Source organism: Ischnura elegans, chromosome X, assembly GCF_921293095.1.
Source record: "Ischnura elegans chromosome X, ioIscEleg1.1, whole genome shotgun sequence".
Taxonomy (NCBI): domain Eukaryota; kingdom Metazoa; phylum Arthropoda; class Insecta; order Odonata; family Coenagrionidae; genus Ischnura; species Ischnura elegans.
The window spans coordinates 23575635-23590384 of NC_060259.1; the positions used below are offsets into that span (position 1 = coordinate 23575635).

General features: G+C 39.9%; 1 protein-coding gene across 1 annotated transcript; it reads right to left on the reverse strand.

Moving 5' to 3' along the window:
* Window positions 1-23: 23 nt before the first annotated feature.
* LOC124171105 (thioredoxin reductase 1, cytoplasmic-like) lies at window positions 24-8079 on the reverse strand. The gene is made up of 3 exons (XM_046550247.1): window positions 8050-8079; window positions 6198-6431; window positions 24-182 (listed from the first exon to the last, which is right to left on the reverse strand). The coding sequence occupies exons 1-3, from the start codon at window positions 8077-8079 to the stop codon at window positions 24-26; spliced, it is 423 nt and encodes a 140-aa protein (XP_046406203.1).
* Between the last annotated feature and the right edge of the window lie 6671 nt (window positions 8080-14750).

Here is a 14750-nt window from a genome sequence, read left to right on the forward strand (position 1 = left end):
ATCAATGCAGATAATTGACGCAATCAAACTCTTACTGCGAGCTCCCCAGGGCTTCCAGTACACTTCTCTGTAATTTTGGTTGGGACAGCTGGCCTTATGAACTTCACTCCATGAGTTTCCATGTGGCTACCTATCATTTCAGCCATCTGGCGATCAAAGCCTCTCAAAAGGATTGAGCGAACCTGTAAAAATTATCAACAGTAATTCCTCAAAACACATGAAGAAGTAGGTGATATGTTATTATCACATTCTTTCTCTTAAATTTTATACCTTGGACTTAAAGAAATGACATTAAATTTAAAAGTAGAGTAAAAATACATGCCACTGAATATGTAAAGCCAAGGAAATGGAAAAGTCCATCATTAACCCTTTCACTGCTGTGGACGTACCTAGTACGTCCGCATGGCAGACTGCTGTGGACGTACTTTTTCTTCCTAACTGCCATGCGGTCAGCACTTTCGCTGAAGCACTTCGAAGGGTCGCTAATCCACGACCCTATCCTCGACCAGCTCACCCACGCAGGACTGTCTCCTCGACCCTACGAGCAGGCAGCCTACCTCCTGAAAAGTGACCGCTCTGACTGCAATTTGAAATTCAATCACTCAATACGATCATCAAAAACTTATTGTTTTCATCGCACTCCTGCCAATCATGCAATCAAGTACGTCTTTGAACCGTGTTTCTGCGATGAAAAAAAAACGGTTTTGTTAACTTTGCTAAAATGGCCATTTTTCCGGTTGTCCGCAGCCACGTTTCTAGAAAGTTAACAAAATCGTTATTTTTCATCGTAGAAACACAGTTCAAAGACGTACTTGATTGCATGATTGGCAGGAGTGCGATGAAAACAATAAGTTTTTGATGATCGTATTGAGTGATTGATTTTCAAATTGCAGTCAGAGTGGTCCCTTTTCGGGAGGTAGGGTCGAAGAGACGGTCCTGCGTGGGTGAGATCGTCAAGGATAGGGCTGCGGATTAGCGACCCTTCGGAGGGTGTACCACACCCATCCTGGAAGTACCTGCTCCATGGGCCCACGAAACGCATTTTAACATTTTCGCCGAATGTGAAGAGTAGGTTTTCGGAGATTGAACAGCAGTGAAAGGGTTATAAACATGGGCAAATATGAGGTGGAAATTTTTGAGTAAAGCAAAATCTATTTCTACCCCTTTCACGATAAATGGGAGAAAGGATATGCCAATTTACCCTGGTATTGACAACCCAATTATCTAAAAAATAGATAGGAAATCAGTACCTTCTCATGAAATATATCTTCAATTAAAATATATTCCCTCAATATATTCTAATAGAAAATACACCATTACCACCCCAGATTTCTGAATTTATCCATACATTACATGGTAAAATATGGTTTGCACACAGTATGGGGAAATGGACAAATATGTCCTGAGTGACCTGGAGTATGGGACATCTTCCAGAAATTTAAGCAAAAGGAATTCCAAAGGATACTGATGGAATATGAGGGGGTGCATTACTGACTGAGTGGAGTCATTGCTTCCAAAGATAGCAAGGGAAGCAAGCTGATCTTGATGCTGCATTTGCAGAACTCAGAGAAAAATTCCATTGCACTACATGGTGTTAAATACCTGGAGCACATGGTACAGTGGAACCTCAATCTATCGTTTTTCAGAAGGGTGGACGAAAAAAACAATGAATGCGGGAAAACAATCAATGCAGGAATGTTTGGCTAGGTTGCTTATGTCACACGCAGGTTTTCGGGGAGTAATTGTGATATTCATGAAGGAATTCAAACAAGATTTTAGCTGATTACAGGAATATTTGTACTTCATTGAAACACTTAGGTCATATTGTTGATTCAACTAATATCTCTTTTAAATATCCTAAAGGAACACACCACCAAGCTAAAAAATGTTTGCACTCCATTCGGCATTTGCACTGCTATTATGGATTTCTGTCTGATGTAAAAATACTAATCCATCAAATGCCATTCCAAGTACACGTTTTTACAAGAGCAATGTGCATGTTATGCCTAAAACAACCACTTTCGCCGCCACAGTGATTGGTTTTGAGATGGAGCACAAAGGCCAAAAATAGTCCAATACATATTTGAAATGTTACTTTCTAATAAATATATGTACTTATGATATAATTAAGGCAATGTATAGAGCATGCACAATGTTCCGTTAATCGTCAGCGGCATGCCCACCTTATCCTCGCTTCATCCCACTTCTTGTTTTCACCAGGTAGCTTGCTCTACCCTTACCCATGCCGTCATGTGCTATAGGACAACCCAAGACTTTCTGGAATATTCACGTCCTTCTAGCCCGGATTCTTTTCTTCATCTTCAATTATTTTCCGTCCATCTTTTTAAGATCTCCCTTGTTTCTTCGGGAGAGCCATGGTCCAAAGAAGAATAAAAATAAAACTAATAAAAATGAAACCTGTCTTTAATAAACCCGACCGTCTGAAACTGGGAACTTGGAAGCAAGTAGGCTGAAAAAGTTCAGTGGGCGAGAATGGGAGAGGCAAGAAACACGTTTCTATTTTTCTCGTGTAACTTTATATTTTCTTCCAAAGCTTAAGTATTCGAAATACAATCCCTGCATGAGCTAAGACGTTTTGTTCGATTTTGGAGAAGAGGAAAGGGTCATTCCATGTCAGTTCATCCAGGCATGACATTTAGGTTACTTAGAAGTAACCTCTTTTGCTTGTGGACATTTCTGGACACACTCACCTTATCTTTCATTCCTGGCATAAGGCATGAATACTCGTTATTTTGGTAAAATGACTGAACTAAGTCCACTGCAGTTTGTTCTATGTTTTTGCCCCTCCTTGGATCTGGTATAGCTATGATGCCTTTCATTCCTAGAATTCCCTAGCATGCCAAATTGTATATTCACTAACATTAATTTCGGTGGCTACTTTTTTCCTACTCCATGAAGTCGGAGCTAGTGTTAATAGCCGAATTATCTCTCCCTGACTGCCTTCCGTCACCAGTTTTTCTTTTAGTAACCCAACTAGCACATTCATATCACTCGCTTTATCAAGAACTTCTGAATCATGCTCTGGAAGGAAATCTTTATCCAGTACTTTGAAAACCTTTTTGTTCAAAGTAGAACAGTATTAATGAGGTAAAACACAATCGTGAAATTTTTTGTCAATACAAAATGGAGAAAGTTAACTTGTATTGACATGCATCCTGTATTTTGATGTGTTTTATACAGCAACAATCAAGTTTTCCCCAGCAATGATGGGTAAGTGCTATGAATTCCTTAAAATATTCTATTTCAAAAATATATTTTTCTTATCGGGAGAAAAACAACCTGCACATAAAAAATATATTAATTTTTTTAACGTATTATTTACTAGATTCATGTTGTAAATATTTGCTTAGATATAGAAAACAGTTAACACAAGCATTTCATCACACTTGAAGGAGGACTGAACACTGACTGCCAGAGTCGTGAAAAGGGATTTTTTTTTTGCATAAATTTTTTTTAACGACAAAGCAAGCAAAAAGCCATGAATTTTATTTTTACAGGTGGTGGGTCATACCTTAAGGAATATCAGAAAAATTAATTTAGCTTGATTCAGATATTGCCTCAGGTCAAAATTTGATGTTTTATAGAACCATGTTTTTGACGCAAAATTTTCTAAAATCTTATGAAACACATGAGTTTAGAGAATTTCCAATATTCCTTAGGATATTTTTCAATTAGTTTTTGGCATCCTCATGACTTCTATAGTAAACCTGCAAAATTTCATAAGAATCGGATGAAAACTATGGCTGAGACAAATTATTGCCCTCTGGAGGTACAAGTGCCTCTGGAGACCGCATTCATTGAAAAACTGCAGTTTCACCCAAACTTCAAATGGTTTTGGAATAAAAAACTATTAGAGATAGCCAAGAAATATTTTACACTGTTTCATTCCATCATGGAAGGATGAAAATTGGCAAGTTTCATCAAAATCCGAGTCGGTGGGTGTCATGCCTGGATGAACTGACATGGAATGACCCGAAAGCGTCAGAGGGGGGAGGCAAGTGCTGAATGGAAGGGGATAGTGAATTTTGGGATATACGCTAATGTTACTGAGCTTCTCCCTATGCTAGTTACATCTCCTGGGGAAAATTCAAACTATGTGCCTGCCGTTATTAGCCATAAATGACACACTGTATATACATTTCATCTCATTTTCGTCAAATGATGGATGCAGGAAAATTATACTTCGGGACCGCAATCTTCAAACCATCAATGCGGGACAACAATACTTCGGGGAACAATGGATGCAGGAAAAAATTACATTGTCCGTATGAAACTTTATTTGGGACCAGGAATGGTGAACGATGAATGCGGGTACGATAGATCAGGGTTCCACTGTATTGGCTTGAGCCCATTTCACATGGACGTGGACATTCTCCACTACACATATGGGGAGCGATCACCACTTTTCACATTGGCTCAGACAAAAACCATCCACATCCAACCAATTGTGTTCAGCCTGCCACGGCAGAAGAGCATCATACAGACATGCACAATTTAAGTAATTGCTGTGCACCAGGAAATGAAAAATTGGAATAAAAATACCCATCAAACAAGGTTCCTTATTTATAACGTGATCTCACCTACCTCTTTACCTAACGATCATGGTATTGGTATTTAAAATGCAAGACATCACATACGTTGGCCCTTCTCTCCACTTCAATAAATGGTGAAAAGCACTCACAGTTATCTCCAAGTTCACACTTATTCTACTGATGAATTTGCTTGGCCTGCATCAGCCACCCCCATTCAAGTGCACGCACAAACATGTCACTACAGCTTGGACACACAAATGATCAGCTGCTTGTAGGAGCCAAGCAGATGACTCCTCTATGTATGGATGGTCCGCACTCATGTGTAAGCTTTCACTTATGCCAATGGAACCTAGCCCACACTCGTTGCATGGACTACCTGTGTTCATAGGTAATTGGCCAAAGGGAACCAGGATCGATCAGAAAAGAGCTGCGCCCACCCTCCCATCCTGGCTGACCAGAAAAAAGGGAGACTTTTGAGCTCCCCCACCATATTTCAATGGGTTAGAGTTAAGTGAAAAGACGAAGTTTTTGTGCTATGACATATGTAATACAAGTATTTTTAATGGTAAACTTATATTTCACTATACAAATTGTTTCAATTGTGTCTGTAACTGTCCAGTCATTGATAGAGTGAATGAAATGAAATACTTGGGAGTAATTCTGGATAGTAATCTACGCTGGGATAAACACTTACTTACTGTAAACAAATGCCTTAGAAGTACCTTGTCCAAATTTTATTACCTACGAAACTAATGTCCTCTTCAAGTTAAAAAAAACCATTTATCATGCTCTTGTTCATTCCAAACTTTCTTATGGTATAATCTGCTGGGGCAGTGTATACATGAGCACATTTGAGTGTGCACTCGTTTTGCAAAAAAAATAATTACGGTAATACTGTCTAAAAATTACTACGAGCACTCATTTCTTTTGTTTGTGGCCCTAAATTTGTTGCCGCTAAGGCATTTGTATTTATTCAAAGTGCTTAAATTGTTTTTGGCCAGAAGTGGAAATATGCAGAGTGTAAGTGACAAATATAAATATAACTTAAGGAATGTGTCATTTATTATGTCATATTATTATTATACGTCATGACAATAGATTCTGTAGTCTGGCTCGAAAGTTAGAAAACCTGCACTCAGCGAGACCAGACGTGAAAGAGAACCCCAGACTTTGAAGGAGTTTCCCTGAATTAAAACACTGTCTTGTACTATGGAGTATATGGTAGTAATGGCAGATATTGATTTAAATCACCTTATTTTTACAGTAAAACCCTTGCATAAAAAAACCTCTAAGGTAAAATTTCACAAAAATCTCAATAAAATGAAGTAATAGCCTCAGTCCCTACCTTACATAATGCATGAAGAAATACCTCATGTGATGGACATCTAAAATCATAAAACCTCCTTAATTAATATTAATAAGTCTGCATTTGGGCTCCATTTAAGAAAGCAATTTCTCTGCCGTGAAAATTTTCACTAGTCATTGGAAAACTAGTCAGTTATTCTTGAGGTATTAGCCTTACTTCAACAATGAAGGACCTAATTTCATGGAAAACCCTCAAGTCACTTTGTGAATATAGAAGTTTAGGAATAGAAAACAAATTGTAAAGGACATGCAATAAAACAAGATATGTATTCAGCTTACCATTACAGTGACATCGAAACCAAAACCAGCGAGAAAACCCGCACACTCCAGCGCAACATACGATGCCCCAACAACTAGAGTTTTCCCAGGACTATGGCGTGGGTAAAATATATCATCAGATGTCATACCATACTCTTTGGCTCCAGGAATGTCCGGGTAATTGGGTCTGCCTCCAACAGCAATCAAGATATTATCTGCAGTTATTTCCTCTACTTTATTGTCCCTACCAACAAGCTAAAAATAAAAAAATAAAGGATATGCATCACCAATACCATAAATCAGGTCAAATAATATAATTAATATAATTTGTGTATGTTTGACAATGAAACTGAAAAAGCACAGGACTTGATGTGAATGGATAAACATAGAGAAATGGTCTAATGGCAACTTTTACAATCCAAAGATCACTCGGATGACTTGAAGACATATGTATTACAACGCACACAGGGGATTGTCATGATAGACAAAAATGAGTGACATGGCAGCTATCCATGGTATGGAGCCCATTGTATTTTAAACAGTAAAACCTCTGCCTTGCAAACTCCCACTAAGAGAAGAACTCTGATGAACGAACAAATGCAATTAGTCCCACTAAATTCCTATATGAGTACATTGGTAAATACCCCCAATGAATGAACTGCTGCTTTACAAAAACTCTGATTAACAAAATAAAAATTTGGCCCTGTCTCACGAAATTTACCTCTTAGAATAAGTGACTCAAAAAGTTGGTAAATATTCGTGCATTTGCAAATCAAATGGCGAGGGTGTGAGGTACATTTGGGGGACATCTATTGGCTGCAAACTGTGCTGGCGCAGGGTTTTCCGCCCCTCCTATGGTGCTGTCATCGGGCAACTCTCGCCGGCCGAACTGTATGCAAGGAATTGAGGAGTACAGTTATCCTGCAGAATGCAACACTGCATGACAATGTGCGCTAACTCACGACTGTGAAGAATTGATCTAGCTGGGTGTGCGACGCTTCCGGAGCCGAACTATTAAAACTTCGCATATTGCATATCCACCGATGCTTATTCGTGGAACTCCGTAATCAAGTTCATTAAGTAACTGCCAGGACCGGGACTGAGGTGATTAATAATGGTTGTTTTACTATAGATTGGATAGGGCTTTTCGTTGGGATCAACGAATTGCTTCGTAATAACATTGCTCGTATTGACAATAGAACACTGTATACATTAGCTTACTTTCATACTTTGAAACAAAAAGCTTTTACAATAAACACACAAAACCAATAGCTTAACTTACATCGTAGAGTCCAAGAAGGAACCCCAAATTTCGTAAAACCGATTAGGAATTTTTAAAGCCCCACCTTTTCCAGGCCAAATACCCAAAGAATTGCATACCATTAAAAAATTTCCCAGATGCCATTGACAATATTACCAGACTCTTCTCTGACCCATTCTGACCAGTACCAACACCTTTTATGGAACCAGAATTCCAATGGTTAAGATTATGGATTAGCAATGAGTCAAATTAGTAACTGTGGATTAACCCTTAGGCCTCGGGTACGATACGAGCGGCGGGTGGTGAGCGGCAAGCGGCGCCGCTCTGATATCGGGCCTCATTTAGTTGCGTGTAAATCCATTGAGGGTGGGTACGATATGTTTGAGCGGAGAGAGACTGTGAGCGGCGCCGCCCAGTGCCGCTCATGGTTCCAAGTCCAGACCGATTTCTTTTCCACTGCCGCTCAGTAGATTCATCCTTCAGTGTAGTTGAAAATGTAAGCGGAGAAACATCAAAGTAGTGAGAATACGGCCAAACAAAGGAAGACTGAAGTTAGAAAAGGTGAGAAACATGAGCGGTGCCACTCGTATTGTAGCCACCTCTGCCGCTCACGTGCCGCTCAGGTTCCCGCTCGCCGCTCATATCGTACCAGAGGCCTTGGCCTCGGTTACGATACTAGCGGCGGGCGGCGAGCGGCAAGCGGCGAGCGGCAACCTGAACGGCACGTGAGCGGCAGTAGTGGCTACAATACGAGCGGCAATTTTCTAACCGCTCTACAGTGGGCGGAAATCGAAAAAAGCCGGGCAAAATTACAATTTGACTTATTATATAGTTATAAACTTGAAACTTCGCAGGCATACTCAAAAATGATTGAAATTTATGGATCTATACTTTATTTGACAAAGATTCCTCCCTTTACTGAGATAGAGATGCTCAAACGTGAGAAAATTTCCATAAAATCGCCCGTCTTCAATTTTCTCTGAAAATCTTCTAAAGTAAGTAGATTGTGAAATTATCGGTGGATTCTTGCGGAATAAAAAACCACATAATCTGTTGGCATGGTATCTTTTCTTTAATTTTCAGTAATCTAAAAAATCCTGTGATAGTTGTTGTTTCATGTTATACCCTCCGATGTAAAAGGCCTTGTGAGCTGTTTTCGGGGCGATGGAAATAAATAAATAAATGGAAATAAGAATATTATGGATTAATTCTTGCCGTGCAGTTACAAAAAAGGCGGATACTGTTTTTCGACAAAGTTTTATATTTAGGTCCCCATGAAATTTACATGCATCGATATAGGGAAACTTCTTTGCAGCAAAATTTCTCAAGAACAACTGACATAAAATTTAAGTTCATTTTCATATAATCAACTTTTCTGCAAGTCATATCCATCTTCAATTTTTTTCTAAATTTGAGCTAACTTTGCAATTACACAACTTAGAAAGTGACGTAGATTTGAAACATTGGAAATCATTAGACTAAATTGCCAAATTACTCTTTATGCAAGTGAAGTCTAAGTAAGGCTTGGAGATCCCTTGAACATCATGGAATTGAGGCAGCAGGAGGGGAAACAGAGTTCATATAAAGCCCTTAGAAGACTGCTATTTGACAAATTGCCTATGTGAATTCATGACTCAACAGACATTGACACGGCAGCTAGGTGACACCTTCATCCTTTCCCTCATTCATGTCTCTGACCTAATTTTGAGGCCCCTGAATGCGAAGAATGGTGTAAGATGGAAAGGGGTGATTGGTGGACGAGGCTTTGAGGACAGAACCTTTACCATGCATGTGTCAGTTTTGTGTACTTGACGCGAGGCAAAATCCTAGAGAGGGAGCCTTAAAGGTCAAAATCGTTCAGCACCTCTGATATAAATTTTGGTAACACCTTTGGACAATGCATTTGATAGCATAGAATTTAAGTCTATAATATTGAAAATAACATTTATAGGGGGGACAGGGGACATGATAGCACTAGACTTCCACTGGAATATGACATTTACATATTGAGTCACTATATGATTGCACAAATTGAGTGTCACCGCAACATATGTTGCAATATTGAACAACTGCCCTGCTAGATGGCACGTCATCTTTCGGAATCTTGAGCCATCCTCGAGTTTTTTATGTTTATATGAATTTGAAAAGGATGACATTGGAGCAAGCATCTTAAGATCGGAATTTGACGCTGCAGTAAGACACCTGCGAAAGAATAAGGCCCCAGGAATAGATGACATTCCGGCAGAGCTAATAAAAAATGCAGGAGAAAAGGTCTTAACTCAACTGTATAAAACTATCTGCGATATGTACTCAACAGGAGATTTACCTAGTGACTTCGAGGAGAACGTCATCATTCCCATACCCAAAAAGAAGAGAGCTGAGAAGTGCGAAGAATTTACGACCATAAGCCTGACGACACATGCGTCGAAGATTCTGACAAGAATCATTTACAGGAGAATTGAACGAAGAGCAGAAGAATTCCTGGATGAGGACCAATTCGGATTTAGGAAAAGCAGGGGCACGAGGGAAGCAATTTTGGCTCTTAGGATGATCATAGAGAAGAGAATGGAGAAAAACAAACCAACCTTCATAGCATTTGTCGATTTAGAGAAGGCTTTTGATAACGTGGAATGGAATTCAATGCATAGAATTTTGAAAGAAATCGGCGTACTCTACAATGATCGTAGAATTATTCATAGTTTGTACAAAAGCCAAGTAGCTGTGATCAAATGAGGACCAAACGGTGCAGAAGCGAGAATAAGAAAAGGGGTGAGACAAGGTTGTGCGCTTTCCCCTTAATTTTTAATGTTTACATAGAGAAAGCCATCAACGAAATCAAGCAGAAAGCTTCGGGTGTCAATATCCACGGAGAAAAAATTAGTATGCTGTGATTTGCTGACGACATAGCAGTCATAGCCGAGACAGAGAAGGATTTGCAGAAGACGTTGACAAATGGAAAGGACAATGGCCAGATATCAGCTGAAAATCAACAAAAAGAAGACTAAGATATTAGTTTGCAGTAAAAGAGAGGAGGCTAAAACAAACATCAACCTAGGAAAGCATAAGCTTGAAGAGGTGAACGAGTTCTCTTACCTGGGAAGCCGAATTACCAGCGATGGACGGAGCAAGAAAGAAATACACAGTAGAATAGCGCAGGCGAAGAGGGCTTTCTACAAAAAGAAGAATCTTCTTACAGCTGAAAATACCAGCATAGAAGTAAGGAAACAATTCATCAGATGCTACATATGGAGTATGTTTCTCTATGGAAGCGAGGCTTGGACGTTGACAGCAGCAGAGAAGTCAAGAGTGGAAGCATTCGAAATGTGGTGCTACCGAAGAATGATGAAGATAAAATGGATTGACCGTGTGAGTAACCATGAAGTGCTAAGGAGAGTAGGAGAAAAGAGAAGCCTCCTAAAAACATTAAGCAGAAGAAGGGACAACTTAGTTGGCCACATTTTGAGGCACGATGGTATGATGAAGACAATCGTTGAAGGACAAGTGGAAGGGAAAAAGGGCAAGGGACGGCCCCGAATCAGTTATTTCGGACAGGTTGAAAAGGATGTAAAAGAGAATAAATATGTAGCTATGAAGAGATTAGCGGATAGGAGAGAGAAATGGAGAGCTGCGTCAAACCAATCTTAGGATTGTTGACTAATGATGATGAAATGTGCATGGGCTGAAGAAATAAAGTTCTTACGCAAATAAAGAGGAGAACGAAATGCAGTTATTGGTTGAATAGATTTCAATATATTCAAGAAGAAATGAAAAGATGTGGTTCTCCGCTCCTTTTGTTGCATTAGCTCCCCTCAGTGACCCGCAGTTCCTACAAAGACTTGTTAATTAGGAAAGTGTTAACCTGGACATAGCGAAAGCAGCACAAAAGAGGTTTTGACCACTTGTGGTACATGAGTGAGGAGTTGGTATGCCTGTCATTCTTTGACGGATCCATTGCTAGGTGTGAAAAAAACGTGATACGCCGTATGTGGTCTTGTGTAGGAAAATATGATCCACCGAAGAAGGCATTCTATAAACGTAAAGACATGACTAAGCTATCAATACCAAATTTGGTCACCACTAATTCGAGAAAGCTATTTAATGTACCTATTGTAAATATGTATTGCATTCTTTGATGTGAACATGCGAGAATGTGATGAACACACAAGAACGATTCGCAAATTATTCGCGGTCATTAAGTGGGAAACGATTGTGCAGCGAGAGGAGTGAAACTAATTCAAGATTTTTAGGCAGTCACGTTGAAGGAAGAGAGCTTTCTAAATTTATTACTGACAATAAGTGTGACTTTTCATCGCAATGCAACCCTTACGTGCGGAAAGACACTTTGATTGCCAAATATGGGATGTCAGTGAAAAATATATTTTATTTTGGTTAATGTACCGAAATTCATGGACAGAATGAAAATAAATTGATCTCTTGGATTGGAAGTATTGTTATGGCAATTAAATTCTTTCTAAGGTAAGCACATTTCTTCAGAGGCTAGATCTTGACATCAGGAGCAAAGTCTTTGCCGAGGAAGGGGAGGGAGTTGAGGGGAAGTCTCCAGTAAGTGGTGCGGGACATACCTCAGCGGTGCCGCGGTGCGGGGAGGCGCCCTAAGGGGGGGGGGATTGCATTACAACGGATGATATATCCTAAACGCTTAGAGATAGGTTAAAACAAACAGAAAATCGGCCCCAAAGAACTTTACTTTTACATTTTACATAGAAATAGCGCTTTTTCGGCCCCAAAAAACTCAATTGAGGGTCCTTAGTACTTAGGGCCCTTGGGGCACGGGTTGCCGTTATTTTAAAGTAACCAAATTTTAACACGTGAATATAAACACCATTTGGATCATTTTGAGACCAGGAAAACATAACTTTTCGCAATTCTGAAAAATAAGGGCCGGCCTACTGATCACCCCCTGACAAACACCCTAGAGGCCGCGTCAGACTACATCTTCATCTGTGACTGCAGCGTCCACAATGGTAGCATCCGATCTGTTTAAACGGAACCCTTGATCCCATGATTTACAATCCCCATATCAACCCTACACTCTGCCCTACTCACTAACCAAGAAAAGGCCGACAATGCTCGATGATTCTACTCGTCACACAACTCGCTGACTCGGCCGTGTAATGAACTCCCGAACAATCCAGAGTGTTCCGACACGATGGGATTGCCTGCAGCAGATTTTCTGGGCAACCCTCGCATAATTTGGGGTTTTAACCGACATTTATGTGTACGATGATTTCATCTTAAAAATACATACAAGCTCAGTGCTACTCTTCGTTATTACAAACACCATAAGGCAAAATGTTGGGGAAAAGGGATCTCAACGCACTCAATACCGTGAGGTGGATATTTTTAAAATCCTATAAAAATGCATTCCTTTGTGTAGAGCATTCATCAATCGACAGTAAGGACATATTGAAAGGATTTTAGGCACCATATGCTTCGCTATTTCGGTAAAAGCAACATTGGAGACGTAGCTGACGTAGCCCTGAGTGATTCGCTTAATTGCCAGATCTGATTAGCGGTGTAACGTGATTTGAGTGAGGGAAACGACGCAACTTCAGGACAGTGATTTTTTTAGTTAAGAAGTATATGCAAAAATAAATTATCACTCACGAACACGGAGGAGACAAAAATGAAAGACAGGATGCTCTATCATGCATTCGCGACTTTTCCACCGAGTCATACTGTCGTCATGACCAACTATTCGCTGAGAAAATTGTGAGGAGAAACACACAGAAATGTCCTTTTCTATCTGTTTAGCATTGTGTTCGTTATTGAAATGATTATAAAAGCGTTCCTTGCCCAACACTTAACGGAGAACCCTATAAATGTTCGTACGTCTTTCAGATGTAGTTCAAATGAATCTATGATGATGATTCACTTTGTAAGGTGCTGTTAATCAAGATGAAAGGGGAAAAATATATCTGGATGTTGCATTGGCGGCTTCCTTCTATCAAGGGCGTATACGGAGGCGCAGTGAAAATTGCGTTGTATAAAGCGGTGAATTCCTAGACCGCATGGGAGACACGCGTGGACGTGAGATGGCAAAATATCACATGTTCTAATTTCATTCGTGCAATCGCGATATTCCACGCCGTATGAGACACAAATGTAGTTCTAACCTGCGCAATTACATGCATTATGTAAAACGGCCTTCACACGGATATTCTTCATTATATTTGAGTTAGAGGACCTCTATTAAATGTTGATAGTATTTTATAAGGAGGTTAATCTTTGTCTATGAAGTACCGTGCAAGCCGTCAACAGAATGTGGCCCGGAGTAATTCCACTGTAAGCGTGCAGTACTCATCCTATCCTCATTCAGACACGCGCTCGTTTGCCAACCACATTTCAATATCATTTATGTATACCTACAGGTGTAATCAAGTAAGAATGCATTTTATTTTGAGCGACAAAGGCGCATAATGAATATCTTTTACAGCACGTGAATAAATAAGGTTGAAAACAGGCGTGACGGAGCAAATGTTGAAAAAGAAAACGCATAGCATGCCTGATTTAATGGTTGGATGTATAACCATAAAATATTACCGCTGACGATAACCGGTTAGTGACGGAGCAAGCGCTTGAAGTCTCCGCTGGCTACTTCAAACCACTTTCGAAAATTCTGGGCACACAAGAAAACACAACTTCCTTCCACCACAGTCAGAGTAGAACTGAGAGTATGATGCACATTTTAAAAAGGCTAGGAGAAGTTTCCCTGGAAATATCCAATGGAGACTGTCAAAGGCTCCCCTCCGTGGAGTCATAAAACGACCGTTTTCGAAGTTGAATCCTGGGGGTTAGGGAGATTAAAGAGGGCATTAAAGGTCAGTCAGTGTCTCTCTGGGAAGATTTTGTGGATAATTATCAGGAAAAGAACTCACTTTTTCGTGGCTTATGCGTATTTAATAAAAGCATGCCCCCGATCGCATCCAAAGAAAACTAAATTTACTTCTTGGCGTGCACTTACCTCGGCGGAAAACCCTCCGTTTTCTTCACCATAGACGAATTGGGGATCGAGCGCATTAAGGTCAGATTAATACCGGTAAACTTTGAGCTTTAAAATCCATCCGCTTTCAATAACCTTACCGCGTCGCGTTTAATCCAGCTCCGGGCGCGCGGAGACGAACCCTACCGCTTGATCAAAAAATCAATTTAATTTCCGGTGTCGCAAAATTATTTCAAAGCTCATTGCGTATACAACTTGAGAAATCTTCAAATCTAAATTCTGATCTAAGTTCATTAGCGTAATTTTGGAAACCCCATCTGAAACTCTTAGTTAATATTTAATTTTGCTG

Coding starts and splice junctions, on each gene's coding strand:
- LOC124171105 (XM_046550247.1), bottom strand. CDS start 8,079: ATGAGCGGCGAGCGGGAACCTGAGCGGCAC. Junction 6,432..8,049: donor AGCGGGAACCTGAGCGGCAC/GTGAGCGGCAGA, acceptor TTTTATTTTTAG/CTTGTTGGTAGGGACAATAA. Junction 183..6,197: donor GTTTCGATGTCACTGTAATG/GTAAGCTGAATA, acceptor TAATTTTTACAG/GTTCGCTCAATCCTTTTGAG.